The sequence below is a fragment of the Hippocampus guttulatus genome, chromosome 2 (assembly GCF_054856545.1).
Source record: "Hippocampus guttulatus isolate MCC_2025c chromosome 2, RoL_Hgut_1.0, whole genome shotgun sequence".
Classification (NCBI taxonomy): Eukaryota; Metazoa; Chordata; class Actinopteri; order Syngnathiformes; family Syngnathidae; genus Hippocampus; species Hippocampus guttulatus.
In genome coordinates, this window is record NC_141262.1 from 1,702,796 (window position 1) to 1,719,978 (window position 17,183).

Consider the following 17,183-nt stretch of genomic DNA (forward strand, 5'->3'; position numbering starts at 1 on the left):
GACTTGTGTGAAGGATCTTATTTTTGAGCGCCGTTTTATTTCCCCACACGCGGGCGTGCGCATGCCCCTCAGCTGTGTTTTGATGTGCTGCCTGTAGGTTACAGCACAGACTATGTTTCACAGTCCTTTCTTGGGTCGGATCCTGATGCGGATGACATTCTTGGGTCACGTGGTAGGCGGGGCAGGGGGGTTGCCTTTGGATTCCTACATCCGCGAATTCATTATCCCAGAGAATCATTAGTTGGAATGAATCAGTGTTATTATGTAAGAATTGCTTTTAATTAAATATGGTCAGAACGAAGGAATGACATTTCTGTCGAAATTGCATGTGAATGTGGAAGACTTTATTTTAAAGCGGTATTGTAGTAGAAAAGTAGAAATGCAATCAAGTTTGATGGATGAAGGTATTACATCTTTCCCTGTATGTCTTCTAATAAGAATTGCTCAGACATCAACATGCTATAATGGTAGGTATGCTAACATACAGCAAATAGCAACTTGAGAATCGAAATGTTATGGTTTAAATTGTTTGAGAAATGTGGATGGATGATGCTTTTAAAAAATAAATAAAAATGTATGCATTGATTTGGAAATTTGTCTTAAGAATCTTTTCTAGCATGTTTGAGCCAGAAGATTTGCCAGTTTTTGAGAAAAATTGGAAAGATGTAAAAAGCAAAGAAAAGAGTATGGCGATGTTCGTGATTTACTGTATTTTCACAACCACGTAGAGCTGGCGGCAACCCAAAAATAGGTGGCAGCATCCATGTCTACCGGTCCGTTGCTTTAAATGCTGGAAAAACCCTGAATAGTAAATTTTGAAATCATGTTTTGGCCCTGCAGGATCATGTGCGAGACGGTGCGCTATGAGAGACACGAAGCCAACGAAGTACTCTACTAGTAAGTACAAATTGGACTAAGATGCTGTGATGTTTTTTGAAAGGGATACTGATATGATATGACACCTTTTATGGAGATGTATTTAGTGTTCTCTGAACCTCATTTTGACGTGCGAGCCATTTGCGGCCAGACATGATTGAATAAGCACAAGTTTAAAAATGATTACATGCATCCGCCTATTTGGCTGAGTATCAGTGACGACCTAAAAGCAGACTCTCTTTTGTTTTGTGTTGAAATGTTGTGTGTGTTGCAGTGCCTTTGGTTTAAAAGAGGAAAGGAAAGTGCAACTTGTTTCGTTTATTCTCCATACGAAATATAGATGGTGCGTTATTTCTATTTTGATCGTTTTAGTTTGCGACTGTGTATGATTTCGAGTCATCCACCCATCCATTTTCTAATCCGCTTATCCTCACAAGGGTTGCGGGTGTTCTGGAGCCCATCCCAGTTGTCTTCAGGTCGTAGGTGGGGGGGGGACATCCTGAACCGGTTGCTAGCCAATCACATTACACACACAGACGAACAACCATCCGCGCTCACACTCACACCTTGGGACTATTTAGACTCTAAACCGTAGTACCCGGAAAAAAAAAACATGCCGGCATGGGGAGAACATGCAAACTTCACACAGGAAGGCCGGAGCCGGAATCTATTTTAAATTAATGTTTGTATTATGTTAGGTAAATTAAAAAAAGAATTCCATTCTATCTATTCTTATTTTTCCACATGTTTTTTTAAAAAATGTGTTGAATGCATTCATTTTTATTTATTTATTTTTAGTTATTAGATTTATCAATGAATGTTTGTCAAGATTTAGTTTTGGTTGTATTTGTTTATTTTAATGCAAGGATCTCAACTGATACTCGAGAGCTGCTTTCCTGAATGTTTTCCATATCTACGTGCTGCATCACACATGATTGAAATGATAGCTCTGCAGGAGCCTGGTAGCAATCTTGATCATTTGATTCGGGTGTGTTGCATTCAGGAGAGTTGGAAAACAGCCATCGAGGACCAGAGTTTGACATCCCTGTCCTTTTGTACCGATAGATACTTTTGTTGATGGCACACTGAAATCTCATCATCTGTAATTCAAGCTGCAAGTGCGTGCGCCATGATGAGGTTGTTGCAATAAATACATTCCACGAACAAATACTAATGCCAAAATGTATCAGCAATTAAGAGAGAGTAATGATTGTGTCGTGCATTTGAACAGAATGTGTAATTCTTTTTATCCTCTTACTGTAAATAATACGCTGGAATAGCCATCACGCGGTAATGTTCTTGACAACATGTAAAAATCTGGACAGATTTGGTCGTTAAGTTCTGTTGGTTGGCAGCCCCACTGTAGGATCTTTATTTAGATCACTATAAATACTGTTGACTTGACTAGTCAAAATGTTTTTGTTTGTTTTTTTAATACAGATCATATAACGCAGAATGACATTCACATAAGACCCAGTTAAGAAGCCCATAGTAACCTCACAGTATCTGCATCATTGAGAGAGAGACAGAAGGGTAGTTGTTGGTAAAGTGCTCATTTTCATACACACACACACACACACACACACACATTGAGACACACCTATACACAATCCGAAGCTTATGAGAAAGTGCCTATGCAGCCAAAAAGCCCGAACCCTGCAGGATTTACCGTCCGCAGATTACAGTGCTCTCGTAGATGAGAGGCTGACCTGACACTTTTTTTTTTCTTGAGGTTGCTATCTTCTGATCCGCCTTTTAACCTCTTCAGTGTCACCCTTTGCAAGTATACTAGCGTGCAGCCATTGCTTGTGTTACTTGCTTCTTGGGTATTTTGCCAGTGTAATTTGACGTGGTAATGGAGCAGCACCCACAAATAATAATCAAACCCTTTTAAAACTCTTTTGAGTATGTTAATGAAATAATTCACAGTATGAAGAAATCCTTAATATGTCTTAAACTAGATTGTTTTTTAGTTTAATCATCAAATCCGCCCTTAAAAGAAAATAGACCATTAAACGGCAGTTGACATACCAAAAACGTTGCACAGATTTCTTAAAATTATATTTTTGCATTCTCCTCAGTAAAGTGGCTTTAAAAAGTCCTAGAGTTGTTTTCCTTTTACCTGCAGCTACCCGGAATGAACAAAAACTCATAATCAAGGGATGGATGGGCATTTGGCTTTCTTTCTTTCATCATCATCATCATGATGCAGTTCATTTGTTTCCTATATATTTTTAGAAAATATTAAGAACAATTAGTTTTTAAGGGCTGTACTTTGACATGTAGAGATTTCAGATTCAATAATACTATGTCCCCGTTTACACACACACACACACACACACACACACACACACACACACACGCACACACGCACACACACACACACACGCACGAAAAACGTTTGCATAATTTTGCTCCCTTACTGTAGGCGACGTGAACCTGACCATCACTGTGCCACCAAGTTATGTCCCGAATGAAGATTTAATAAAGGTGTGCTGCTGCAAAGGCCTGTGTTGATGGAGACCTCAGCTGCCGCCATTTTTTTCCTCTTCAAGCCGCCCACGGAATAGAGGAAAAAAATCGCTGCAGTGCATTCAAATTGCTTCCAAACAAACATTACTTGATAGACTTCTTTTTGTAGATGATGTCAAGCACTCAAAAGTTAGACAACAGCCTTGTCACTCCGAGGCTCCCCCATGTGCGTCAAACAAACTTTTTTACCTTGGAAGATTTTTGCCTCGGCGTCCGATGTAGCGATTGTGTCAAACTTTTCACCATCTTTTCAGTCAAAAGCAAACACAAACAGACGTCGTTTGTTGACGCTTTTACTTGGTTTTTGTGTTTTTGTTTTTGTGGAGAGGCGGGGTGGAAGAGCTGCCTGAGTATGGAAAAAGAAATAACATTGTTAAATTTATTACAGTTACCTATTTATTCATTACAAGCCTGGCCAGTCTTCGTTGGATCAATGATTGGAAGTGATTTGGCCGAATTCCGTAGTTGGAGTTCTGAAAAATACAAGCTTTGGAATTCTCTCAAAATGGTTGCGCTAAACCAAAATGGCCGACTCACTGTTCAATTTCGGTCATGGGTCGTTGAGATTTGTCTGTCTAAGATACCTACTTTCTATTTGCGCTCATTTGGGCACGTTCGCAAGTAGGCGTTCATAAAAATACAAGTCCAAAATGGCGACTTTAGTCCAAAATAGACAACTTTCTGTTCACTTTCAAGCATGGATTTCTTAAAATAATCACAAATCATAAAATGTTTATTTTTAGAGGAATATTTTATTTCTACCACTTTGTTCCAACTACAATTTTAGCATTTTAAATTGTGTAATCGACCTACATAAAAGCAAAATAAAGTAAAACTAAATTATTTATGAAGTGTGCATTTGCTAGCCAAAGAGATGCTAAATGATGGCTAGTTGGTATGACATAATACTGTTATTGCACTTAACCTAATAAAACAAACTACTAACATTGCACTTTTGTTGAAAGCTGAAAACAACTGTTATGCTTTCCAAAAAAAAACCTATTGTCATACTTTTCCAAAAAGAAGACACTAACGTCACTATTGCCTTAAAAGAAAACAAATTATTGTCGTTATGCTTTAAAAAGAAAAAAAAAGAGAAACTTTTATTGTTCGTCACATCACAAAAAAAAAAAGTGTGTGTGTGTGTGGGGGGGGGGCTGGGGGGGTGAGATGTTTGTGACTGGAGAAACATTCCTGTCGCCAAGCATGCAATGAACAATCCTGTCAACTGAAAGAAAGCAACGCATCCCTGGCCGGCATTCCACATTGGCTGCATCGTAACATACACATGGCCCAATTCAGTCAAACTGTCGCCGTGTTCGCTTGCGACAATTGCTTTCAACACGGCTTGTTTGAGAACTGAATGTCAGTTAGCAAACTTCACGATCATGTACTAGCATCATGGAACACCCCCATCCCATTACGGCTCCGATGGCAGACTGTTGCCCGTGAGACTTTCTCAACTTGTCCGAATGTCTCTGACTTAGTGCTTCACTGAATTATTTTTTTTTTCCAAATTGTTGATCCTTTCTAAAACGTGAGGGTTTCTTTCCTGGTATTTGTGTCATTTCCATCAGATATTTTGGTATTACTTTTGTATTATTAATTAATCACAAAGATTTTCTTATTTTACAAATGTTTCATATATTGTCCTATTTTGTATTTCCCAAATATAACTATTTTTTTCTGCTTGTGTATTTTTCCTGTTTTTGTCATGTGTGGTATTGTATGATTCAGAACATCTTCCCATTTTTTTCTGTTTGTGGAATTTTTGTATTTTTGCCATACGTGTGCTTTTTGGGGATGTATGTATTCTTCACTGAAAATGCATGTATTTTCCAATAATTTTTATATTGTCACTATGTATTATTTCTCAAATACTGTATATATTCTTTTCTCTTTGTCATTTTTTCAAAAATGTTTTTCATATTTTTGCAAAACCCGTTTTTCTCTTGCCTGATTTTTCCACCTAATTTGTTAATTTTATTTAGAATGTTTGCGTTTTTCTAATACAGTATCTGTATCATTTTTGTGTTTTCGCTGTATATCACTTTTTTTTTTACTTGTTTTTTCCCCAATTCTAGTATGTGCATGTGTTAACTATTTGTTTACTTATGACTTATGTACGTTATGCGCCTCAAGACTTTCCCTACTTAGTTTGGCAAAGTTTCCCATTGTTTCGAATCGTGGTCAATGCAAAGAGGCTTTCGAAATGCCACAAAGAAATCTTGGCCTTGCCAATTCCTTATCACACTTTCACACTCCGTACACACTCTTTCATAGACGCAGTCCAAGTCGCTTATTGGGTGTCTCCCTACTAATAATGTAGTTGTTCATCGCAGGAGCTGCTTTTGAACTAGAAAAGTCTGGAGATTAACTTGTCAAAATGTTCCCGCTGGCTGAGTGCGTGTGCATTTGTTTGACAATTATCTGCAAAAGGCTGTGCCAGCCAGCAGCGGCAGCGGCATCATCATCACGCCGGGTCACCGCGAGTTTACTCCCGTCTGCGCTCGTCGTCTCCTCGGGCGCTGTAATGGATGTGGGCGGATGGAGACGCGCTCGGCGGTTCATTCACAGTTCTCCCGTCTGCACTCCCTGACACTTATTTCAAAATGCAAACCCTTTGTATTATGGGCTCAAATTTCAATTGTAGTTGCTTGCTAGCTTAGTGTTTGTGTTGCAAATCAATGGAGAACGAGATATAAATCGTAGGAAATGAACATGAGGATAACAGTGACGAATTGTCAGACATATTATGGTTACTGATATTTTGTTTTTCATGATATCTTTCCAACAATGTGTTTGAAGTATTTTTCTTTTTATTTAATCTTTATCACTGAATTGTGGTCAGTGCAAGTGAATATGTATGTACTTGATCCCATGTGTCGGAATTTGCACTAATTTTCTATGTTGATGTGTTTTTTCTTATCTCGCAGCCCTGATGACATTGGAAGCTGCTGGTATATCCTTTTGTCAGGTTCCGTGTTCATCAAGGAATCCATGTTCTTGCCCAGGAGCAGGTATGTTGGCCACCTTTTAGTTTTGGGGAGCGGGGAGGGGCGGGGGGTCATTGAGTGTGTCTTTTAAGGTGTTTGTCTTTTCTGATTAGCCTACTAGCTCTGCTCTGAAAAACAGCAGCTTTTGTTGAACCGACCAACGTTTTTCTGCATTGCGTAACTCACAAATGAGCATTCGCGGGACCTGTTTGCGGTCCTTTGAGAGGGCGTGAATGCTCGATGGTCATTCTCTGGATTCACAAGGAAGGGTGGGTGTGTTGGGGTCGGGGAGTGGGTTTAAAAGCATGAAAAACTGAATGATAACCTTTTAACTTTATTGTTGAGGTGAAAGTGTGTGTAAGCAGGAGGAGGAATTGCAGGTATTACTAGAACCAAGTGGACGCTACTACTTTTACTATTAATACATTTTTTAGCTGCTTATTCTTATCATGTTCCCCAAGGTAACAATATGGATGGAATCCAGTTTGAAAAACATAGATAATTATTGAATCGTCTTTTATTGGAGAGATATATCTTAGAAGGAAATACCAGGACTGACATCAAATGTACAGTTTTAAAAGGTGCCGTTTCAGTTACGGGTGCAATTTCTGTATTTAACGCGTACACACAGCGTATATTATTATCGGACGCAGCCATGATAAGACGTACGCAAGCTTAAAAATACGCTAGCATGCATGCACGCTAGTGGTTGTACTTTATTGAAATATTTAACAATGTACTCGCATTATTCTTTTTGATCAATCCTCATCCTCAAAACCATCAAATTACTAATCTTCTGTATCCGAAATGAACAGCTGGTTTCACAATCAAACACACTAGGTTCGTTCGTTTCGTTGTCAGAGTCCGTCTCGTGTCTGTGCATACCATGGCAACTAAGCATAACGGTAAAAGCCGACTTCGGTGCGCCCTGTGGAGCGTATCGTTACCATGCTGGTCCCCTTCTTCTCTACAGTGTGGTTCACCGGGATGTCGAAAGTGAGCGGCATCTCGTCCATTTTGGTGATGTGGTTGGTCGGCAATCATTTCAAAATCAAAGTATGCTTGTCCTTCATCACTTGCTGTAGTCCAAGCGGTTTGTCGCAATGTGGGAATCGGTTGAGAACAGTCACTAATGGAAGCCAAGTGACGTTGTCAGAGCGGCAGAATGAAGGATAAAAATCTCCAATAAAGTGTCTTTATTTAAAATGACCAAAAAAAAAAAAGTAATTGCATCATACCTTCTCTAACTGAGCCACAACATACTAAATCGTAATCTCTTACCGAATTTAATGATTCCAATCGAACAGTCCTTGATACGTTGCGCACCTCATGTATCGAAGTCTTTTGTGGAGAGAAACGCATCCCAAAATAACAAGGTAAAGAAGTGGAGTGTGGGACAAAGTGTTGTGGGATTCAAATGTATAATATCTGCAAAACGCCGATATTACAGTGATACCTGACGGCAATTAAAATCTGGGGTAATGAAAATAAGGTTTTTGTAATAAGTAGGGTAAGATAAGATAAAATAAGAAAACTTTTATTTGTCTCACAATGGAGAAATTCCCAATTTCAGCAGCAAAATTATGAAAGGGAGAAAGTAGAAGACAAAAAGTATCTAAATAAATATAAATATGAAATATAAGCTATTAAAAATGGGTGAGTGGGTGTGAGTCCAGGTTTTCAGGACCGTCTATTCAATAGCCTGACAGCAGTCAGCAGGAACGAGCGGCGGTACCTCTCCTTCTTGCAGCACGGGTGTATCAGTCTCCGGCTGAAGGAACTGCCCAGTGCTGTCAGGGTGGCCTGGAGGGGGTGGGAGGGTCTGTCCATCATACCTGTTAGCTTCGCTAGCATCTTCCTGTTGCGGCTAAGCGGAGTCTGTGGGAGTTTTAGCCAAAATTGCAAACTTGGAATCCCTCAACTCTGATATCTCTGGATAAAATCTCTCTATCTCGACGAGGAAATACGATGGCACCTCAGCTGAAATCGTTTTTTGACGAATTACCGAAAAGGAGTCCAGCGAAACATTGGGTTTCAAATGGGGTTTCTTCTTCATTCAGCGGAGCCGGCCAACAATGAATGACTCATTAAGCAAAGAAGTTTGTTTATCCCAGAGGCTAGCACAACATCAAACCTAACCCAGATAAGCCAAGCCTGACAAGTGGGTGACACACATTCACAACGTGATTACGCATGTGCTACAGTAGCAATGGGGCAATTGTCACATTTTCAAATGAATGCAACTTACTACATAAGTTAGGTCAAGGCTTATTTAGACTCTGATACGCTAAGCAAAAAATCATGGCTTGGGGTTTTAGGACATCCCTCCATTCTCTGGGTTGAGAAAGATACACCATGAGCAGTTTTCCTTTTTAGGAAAGTGTGAAATCAGTATTTAGTTTTGTCCTCTATGTAGCAAAGTGTAACATTAGCCATTTTGTTTTTTCGGAATGTGGAACATCGTAGTTTGTCTTCTTTTTAGGAAAGTATAAAATCATTATTTTGTTGACTTTTTAGGAAACTTGAACAACAGTTGTCTTCTTTTAAGGAAGGTCCAAGGACGGTGGTCTGTCTCTTTTGTAAGAGTCCATCTCAAATGAAGGGGCGGGGCGGGGGACGGGTGGTTCATGTTGTCTCAGGGAACAGGGGTGTTTTGTTCTATATTTTTGTTGTTGTACTAGCATGAAGTGCAATTACACATTTTACTACTGTAGGCGGCAGTGGTGCGCTCATGGTCATTCTCAGTGAGTCTCAGCTCCCCTGCAGAGGTGTACCTCTCACAATTTTATCGACAATTGTATAGTTGTAGCCAAGAGTTTGAGTGAGGGGGGGGGGAGGGGGCGCAAAATATTTTCTTTCTGTGGGGGTCATAAAAAATAGAGAAGCACAGTTTTATTGGAAAGTACACCATCATGAATAATTGTACTTCTATTTCAGAAAGTGAATAGTTTTTCTTATTTTTAGGAAAGTGTGGCAACAGTAATTTGTTTATAATAGTACAATGTCAATAGTTTATTCTTTTTAGGATAGTGCATCATCAGTGACTTGTATTAAGAATCTATAAAATCAGGAATTTATTTTCTTTTTAGGAAAGTACAACATCAGTAGTTTGTCTTCTTTTTAAGGAAGTGCCACATCAGCAATTTCTTTTTTTCGGATGTTCAACATCAGAACTGTATTTTGTAGTTTTGGGGTTTTTTTTGTTTTTTGTTTTGGGAAAGTGCAACAATTTTTATGTGTTGTTGTCCTTAAAACATGGTTTAAAAAAATCTGCACTACAGGAGTAAAGTTTTGACAATCGAAGGTCTAATAGCCTTTTACGCTCTCTTAATTTTAATTCCAGTAGAAGTATCACTGATGAAACGCATTCCACTCATTCTGAATTTGGTTTCACTTCCTACAGTTATTGACTTTATTCACCATTGTCAGCTGACTGGCACTGGTCTGGTCTTGAATTCTTAGAAAATACATCACTTCCTGTCTCGGCGAGTAAAAGCAAATCAGCAGCCTGATGGGAACTCAGCCAAGGAATGTTACGCCATGACCTGCTGCAGGAAAGGTTAGCAGAGTTCACACTACTTCTTGTCAGTCGTGATAAAGCAACACCAACAAACTTTTTTTTTCTAAACTTGTATTCTCTCGTAGCGCAATCTTTCTCATTTGCATTTCAACAATTTCACTTTATAAGTGGAGGCGGAAAAAATTGGTGGCAAATGGGGGTATGCCACTTGTGCCAGGATGATGCATGTAACTTTGAAATAACACATTGAGTAACTTGCGAGGGTAAATATTTTACGATGATTTAGTCTCATCTTGGTCATGTGGCTTCAAAAGCTTTGGATAGGCTGTTGCTTTACAAGGCATCATCATTCCGGTTGATTGACTGTTTTTACAACATCAAATTCATTAGTAACTTCTGTGGAATAAGGGGAGAATTCCTTTTCTCCCCCCCTTTCACAAATTACACACTCCACCCTCTTGACTCCCTCATAGCAGGAAGTGAATCGTATGCTGGAATGCCGGTTGCGTAGCGTATTACGGGGGGGGGGGCTAAAGTGGGCTGAGCCATTGGAAAGGGGCTGATCCACCAGCCACACACTCTCATTCTCACAGTAGTGGTGACAGGGTGCGCACAGTGGGATATACGCCGCAGTCTTTAGACCTGGAACATGCTCGCGGGACTGAACTGAGCGACTTACCTTGCGGGATATTTCCAGAGGAGGAAGAGGAGGAGGAAGGAGGATCGTCTAATCTTATCAGGTGGCGGCGTCACTCTAGCAGCAGAGTGGTGGCGGGCGGGTAAGCGTCAATTAACTCCCTGTACCATGGGAAAAATGGCTTGTTTTGGTTCTGATGTTAAAATGTGAGCCGGGAACGGGTAAAGCCTTCAAGGGTGTGGAATGCACAGCAGGAGCTATTTTGATTGTGAAAACGAGCAGACTTTTGAAGCCAAACGTCTAAAGATGGGGTCCCTTGCTGAGAATGATTCAATGCTGACTGATAGTGCCTAGAAAAGTTTTAAAACTCTTTTTCTGTGTTATTTTTGATATATTTTACGCTACTAAAATGAACAGGGGTGTTGAACAAAACTACGAAATGCACAGCTCCTCTCTGTCTTTAGTTTGATGTCACAAATCCTGTGTACAAATACAATAAAAAAAGCATATTAAAAATACATAATAGCATCAATCTTCTTTCGGATCGCACTACATCAGTAGTTTGTATTGTTTTTAGTGCATCATTAATATCTGGTCTTTTGGGGGGAAAATATAAATCAATGTCAATCAATGTTTTTTTAAAAATGAAATTGCAACATAATTTGTCTTCTGTAACCAATTATAACTTCAAAAAGTAAATGTATACAATACAACAAAAAGTTGTTATGCAAATTATTTTCAGTAAAGGATACAATACCTTTTTTTTGGATAGTGTAACGTCATTTTGTTGTCTTTCTGGGAAAGTTAAGAACATGCAACATCAACATAGCTTCTTTTTAGCAATGCACAACATGAATAGTTTGCACCAGTCGGTAGTCTTTCGGAAAGTTAAAAATCAATATTTTGTCTTGAGGAATTTTCAATCTCAGTAGTCCGTCTTCTCTTTGGGAAAATGCAACATCAATAGTTGTGTTTTGGAAAGTGGCGGCCATTGTAGAGAAGTGGAACATTATCAGTTTGTCTTCTATTTGTGAAAGTGCATCATTAGTACGTTTTCTTTTTCAGAGAGTGCAACATCAGTGGTTTGTATTTTTAGTAACATGCCACCTTGAATAGTTTGTCTTCTCTTAAGCAAAGTGCAACTTGAACATTTTGCCTTTGTATTATGAATCAGGGTCCTCAATGTATACAGTTAAACAAAAACTCATTGAATCAGATATCACATCTAAGTGCACCATCCATACTTTTTTTTTTAAATGATGCCAAAATAAATGAGGATGCTTAACAGTATGACAAAAATGACTGACTGTTCAGTTTGCATTTGGCACCGTAAAGGAGCAAAAACCCAAATAATTTAGAATAGTCTTGGTCACTGGCCTGTTTTGAAGAGCTAAAAGTAATCACGCCACCATTGTAAATTCTCATCAGTGGGGTGTCAGCATCTATTCCCGAGGGTACGACGCGTGAGTTATCTGCAACCACGTGGCTGGCGGAATTGTGTTTACAAAGCTGAAAGGCAGTTGGGTGGTCAGCTGTTATCTTGAGGGAGGTTGGGGAGGGTTTGCAGTGGTATCCAATCAGAGTTTTTACCCTCCTTCACTTCATCTTGCATCACCAATGGAATTAATCTTTGTCCTTCTTAAAGACCAGAGTGGGTTAAAAAAAACTGGTGTACCCTCTCACTGCACCGCTAAACAGCTTTGTCGAAAAGCCTGAACCCCCATTCCTCCCCACTTCCCTTCTTTTCCATCTACCCTCTTCCAGCCAGGATTAGGCGGTGCACCGGTCGAGTCGCCGACAGCAGAAAGGATTTGAGGCTTTGGCGGTGGGCCGCCGGGCTCACAGACTGAAAAGGCGGCTGATGTATGCGCTGTGACATTCCAGACACCTCGAGCGTGTTGTATAACAGGAGGCCAAGTGGGTGCCGGTCACCTGATCGTGCCGTGAACTCGCCTGCAAATGCGTGTGGACAGGAATGACGCAGTCTGATGACTTTTTTACTGCATGTCCGTGCCCTCGATCAGTAATTCAGAGATGAGATCATCAATAGTATTAGTCATACTTTTAGTGACATTTGGTGGTGCGGATTGGTGTAAGGCTTTGGTAATGGGTTTCGGAGGGCTGGGGTTGTGACGCATTAGGGTTCAGGGTTGAAGTTGGCAAGAAGGTCAGGGTCTGGGTTTGAGTTAGGCAGTGGATTTAAAATTGGGATTAGGAGGCGAGGTTGTGGTTAGGTTTAGGGGTGGAGTTGTGGTTACGGTGAATTGGTATAGTCAGTGATGAAAGTCCTCCGGATTTTCCCGGAATTCCGGATTTTCGAATTTTAATGAAAATTATTCCGGAGAATTGAGGAAAAATTAATCCGGATATTAGTTAACAACATTAAATGAACGTGTTTGAGTTTGTTGTTTTCCTTTCACGAGCGTAGCCATGTTGAGGCACTAACACTAGTAACAGTAAAGAGATTTTCGTCTCTTTTTAAACACACTTGCTAAACCCCAGTGGAATGAATAAAAGACGCCGTGGACAAGACAGTTGTTGTCGTAAAAAATATATTTGGACAAAAAGGAAAACACACAGATTGGCGGAAAAACATGTACGCCCGACATAGTGTCATTTCGGCTAGCGTAGCTTAGCTGTTGTCGTATGTCGTGTGTGACGTCGGTTGCGTCGGCGCTGATTGGTTGAAATCAAAAGACGCGCTTGCGTATATGTTCGTGCTGACGCACGCAAAGCAGAGAGCAGCGGACTATCTACTGCTGAGGCACGTTTAGCTCGAGTGGCGTCGCCACAACAGTAATACCCTCGCCTCGCATTCTCATGGCCTCGCCATATCTCGGAGATTTCGAAATTTCAGCGAAGACATTTTTCACAACGGAACTTTTCACTATAGCAAATTTTCTGAGATGTAAACACACACACACACACACACACACACAAAAACATATGTGTACTCTTTATTTTTATTCCAATACAGTAATCCCTCGTGTATCGCGGCTAATGGGGACCAAAACCACCCGCGATAAACGAAAATCCGCGCAGTAGCGTCCCATCAACAAAAACAGGTAAAAAAAATATATAATAATAATATATATATATATATATATATATATATATTTTTTTTTTTTTTAAGTCCCCAAACGGTCCGCGAGAAGCTGCAAAACAGCGAGTCACAGAGAGCAGCATATACTGTACTGTACTCCATGTATATGTAAAAAAAAATAAAAATAAAAAAATAATAATTTTTTTTTAATATGTTTGAAAAAATCCGCGATGCACTGAACCCGCGATAAACGAACCACGAAGCAGCGAGGGATCATGAACATACACTTCATATAGCCAGTGTAGAAAGAACAAAACGGGAAAGAAATTGCGAAATTTACAATCACCATTCGCTTTCACTTACATCAATTTCTTGCATAATGTCTTTTACTTTGCTTCCTCCATCTTTCATTTTTATTACTTTAACTTGTCTTCAAGCGTTAAAGCTGTTCTTTTCTTAACTCCTTGGTCTGCAAAGGTCTGTTTTGTAGCCATTTTAGCAATGCAACGGTCATGCTGCGTCTAAAACTAACAATAACAAATACTTCTGTACTACTGCGCATGTGTAAACCAGCGTGGTGTTTGCTGTTGCCGTTTCGGAGCGAAGCAGTAGGAGTCGCTGGGTCAGGCTGAGGTCAGATTAGACTTTTACGGAAGGCTTGTTTTCGTTGTAGTGAACCTCGTTGCGAGGCAAGGCAGAGAAAAATATTTCGTATTACGCAACAGGGGGACTTTTCGTTGTAGGGGGAGCAGAAAAGTGGGAATGGCTTTCATGCATGAAGATTTCTTCACACTCGGGGGTATTTTCGTCCATGTAGGGTTCGTTGTCGAGGAGTTTCACTGTATGACTTAATGGTGGCACTGTCTCTACCCTGAAAAAAATATAAGTACAGTAACAAAGACTAAAATGCAGCCTAAGAGAGACAGGTGTACAAAACAGGGACCAACGCCATCATGTCTTCATTTCCCAAGAGTTCGAGAATGTCTCGTGATTTGAATGTCGATGCAGAGAGCGTGCCAGGACAGCCAGTCTTTGTTTTAAAGTTTACTGCAGGGTATAAGACATTAATCTTCAATCTACCATGGACAAAAAAAAAATATATATTAATTTGCAATGCGGGATTTTTCTTTTCTTTCTTTTTTTCCTACATTGACATATGTCCATGCCACAGCTTTATTCCCATTGAGTGAAACACAAAGTTCTTAGGCTTAACCAGGTTTTGCATCTGAATGTCAGCTGGTGATGCGTGACAATAAAAGTTTCTTCTTTATGCAAAGTTGTGCGCTCTTCTCAGTTATGATCCGAGCCAGCATCTGGCACCTTACTTATTGCTCTTATCCTCTTATCCGCTCTTGCATCGTTGCAAAACATCTCAATTGAGTCCACTGCAGAAACTAGTGATTCCTGAAGAAATTCTGTTTAAATTCTGAACAGCTAAAAAGATAAGATCCTAATCATTTGCATGCCAACACAGCAAGATAGCAACATGAGTACAAAAAGATGCAGATTGAAATTTTAAATATTTCCCTTTAGGTACTAGTTCCGATGACAACTGATAGAATTATAACACATCAGCAAAAGAAAAAGAAGAAAAGTTGGTTGATTCGTAAAGGCATTCCATCTGGCCTTGAAGTCAGCCACTGTTGCCAATTAGAAAAGCTAAAATGCTAACATATGGATTACGAGGAAAACTTCATTGAGAATATCTTGGGGTCTTGTTCACGAGTGAGGGCAGGAGGGAGCGAGAGATCGACAGGCAGATCGGTGCAGCGTCTGCTGTGATGCGGACGTTGTATCGGTCTGTCGTGGTAAAGAAGGAGCTGAGCCAAAGGGCGAAGCTCTCAATTTACCGGTCGATCTACGCTCCAACCCTCATCTATGGTCACGAGCTATGGGTCGTGACCGAAAGAACGAGATCCCGGATACAAGCGGCCGAAATGAGTTTTCTCCGCAGGGTGTCCGGGCTCTTCCTTCGAGATAAGGTGAGAAGCTCGGTCATCCGGGAGGGGCTCAGAGTCGAGCCGCTTCTCCTCCACATCGAGAGGAGCCAGATGAGGTGGCTTGGGCATCTGATTCGGATGGCTCCTGAACGCCTCCCTGGTGAGGTGTTCCGGGCATGTCCCACCGGGAGGAGACCCCGAGGAAGACCCAGGACACGCTGGAGAGACTATGTCACCCAGCTGGCCTGGGAACGCCTCGGGATCCCCCCGGGGAGAGCTGAAAGAAGTAACTAGGGAGAAGGAAGTCTGGGCTTCCCTGCTAAAGCTGCTGCCCCCGCGACCCGGCCTCGGATAAGCGGTAGAAGATGGATGGATGGATGGATGGACTTCATTGAGAATGTGACCAGCATGTCGTCAATTAGCCCATCGCCCAATGCTTGTGCAAAGTTTTTTCTGAAGAATTCCCCCTGTTTTTATAGAGCGTACCCTTCCTGCAACCAGCCCCCTGCTACCTCTCAGATTCCATTATAGATGATATATTTTTCGTGACATTTTTGAATGGTGTTTTACTGTGGGATATTTCTCATGTTAATATTTTTGTTTGGTGGTGTGCTGTGACAATTTTCACATAAAAAAAGGACTTTGGCTGCATCAAGGTTAGAAAACATTATAACTGGATGTGAGTTATGGAGCCACACAGGTTCATCAGTAATTGAGCCACTCCAGTTTATCTAACGCAGCAATCGGCTAATTGACGACACGCTGCACACATTCTCGATGAATACACATCTTAAAAGCGTCAAACAAGGATGTCCTTGTGTCCTGACAAAGGCTGCCTTCTTCGTCAAACGCGCCCCAGAATTTCCACGGCCAGTGCTGCTGCTCTGCTTTTGGATATTTTTGGTCTTTCAATGCATTTTTGCTTGCTGCCTTTGGAGTTTTAAGTACAAACTGTGACGCTGCACTCGTGGACATTTCCAGAGGCGGGATGGGAGCCAAGTAATCTCGTCAATGCTGCTCTTTGAGTGTCTTGATACATAAATTACAGACCAAATCTTTAAGAAGTGAGAAGGAAAACTCGGCTTCAAACAGACACCATTTCCGAGATGGGAGTAACGTGTAAATAATAAGTCTTAACCTTCAAGCAAGTCCCAAATTACTGTGATAAAAAAAGTAGGCAAATAGAGTTCCTCTTTGTTTCAAGCAAGTCATTACTTTTGGTAAACCAAGTCAGAAGTCAAGTCATACACTCTTGCTGAATCACAATTCATATTTGCACGAAGGCATAGGTATGATGGTATGCTAACTGTGAGCAAAAAATATTGTAGTATCACGGTATTGCAATTGCAGCTCTAGGATGGATTACTTTTAACTGATGATGTAAAGAAATTTTTTCCAGGAAAAGCCCTCCAATGGCACATCAGTAAAAAAAAATAAACAATAGAATTTTTATAAATAAAATGAAAATGTCGTACAACAGTAAAAGTATTCATTTCTCAGAAAATGAGGAGGGCCCAACCTGTTGTTCAGCGCTTTGTGAAGTAACATCAGAGCGCAAATGAACTGATGTAAACCATGCTTGTTAGCGAGTTACCTGCCTCGGTAGCGAGTCTAGAGTATTATAATTAAAAATAATTTT

At 40.5% G+C, this 17,183-nt stretch overlaps 1 protein-coding gene across 5 annotated transcripts in view; it reads left to right on the forward strand.

Annotated features, from left to right (window-relative positions):
• The window catches only part of rapgef2b (Rap guanine nucleotide exchange factor 2b), a 125,444-nt gene that overhangs the window by 40,857 nt on the left and 67,404 nt on the right, over window positions 1-17,183 (forward strand). For all 5 annotated transcript variants that reach the window (XM_086106108.1, XM_086106111.1, XM_086106110.1 and 2 more), the window contains exons 3-4: window positions 841-897; window positions 6,345-6,428. In XM_086106108.1, the coding sequence (XP_085962234.1) occupies window positions 841-897; window positions 6,345-6,428 (141 nt within the window). The remainder of the gene's footprint in view (window positions 1-840; window positions 898-6,344; window positions 6,429-17,183) is intronic.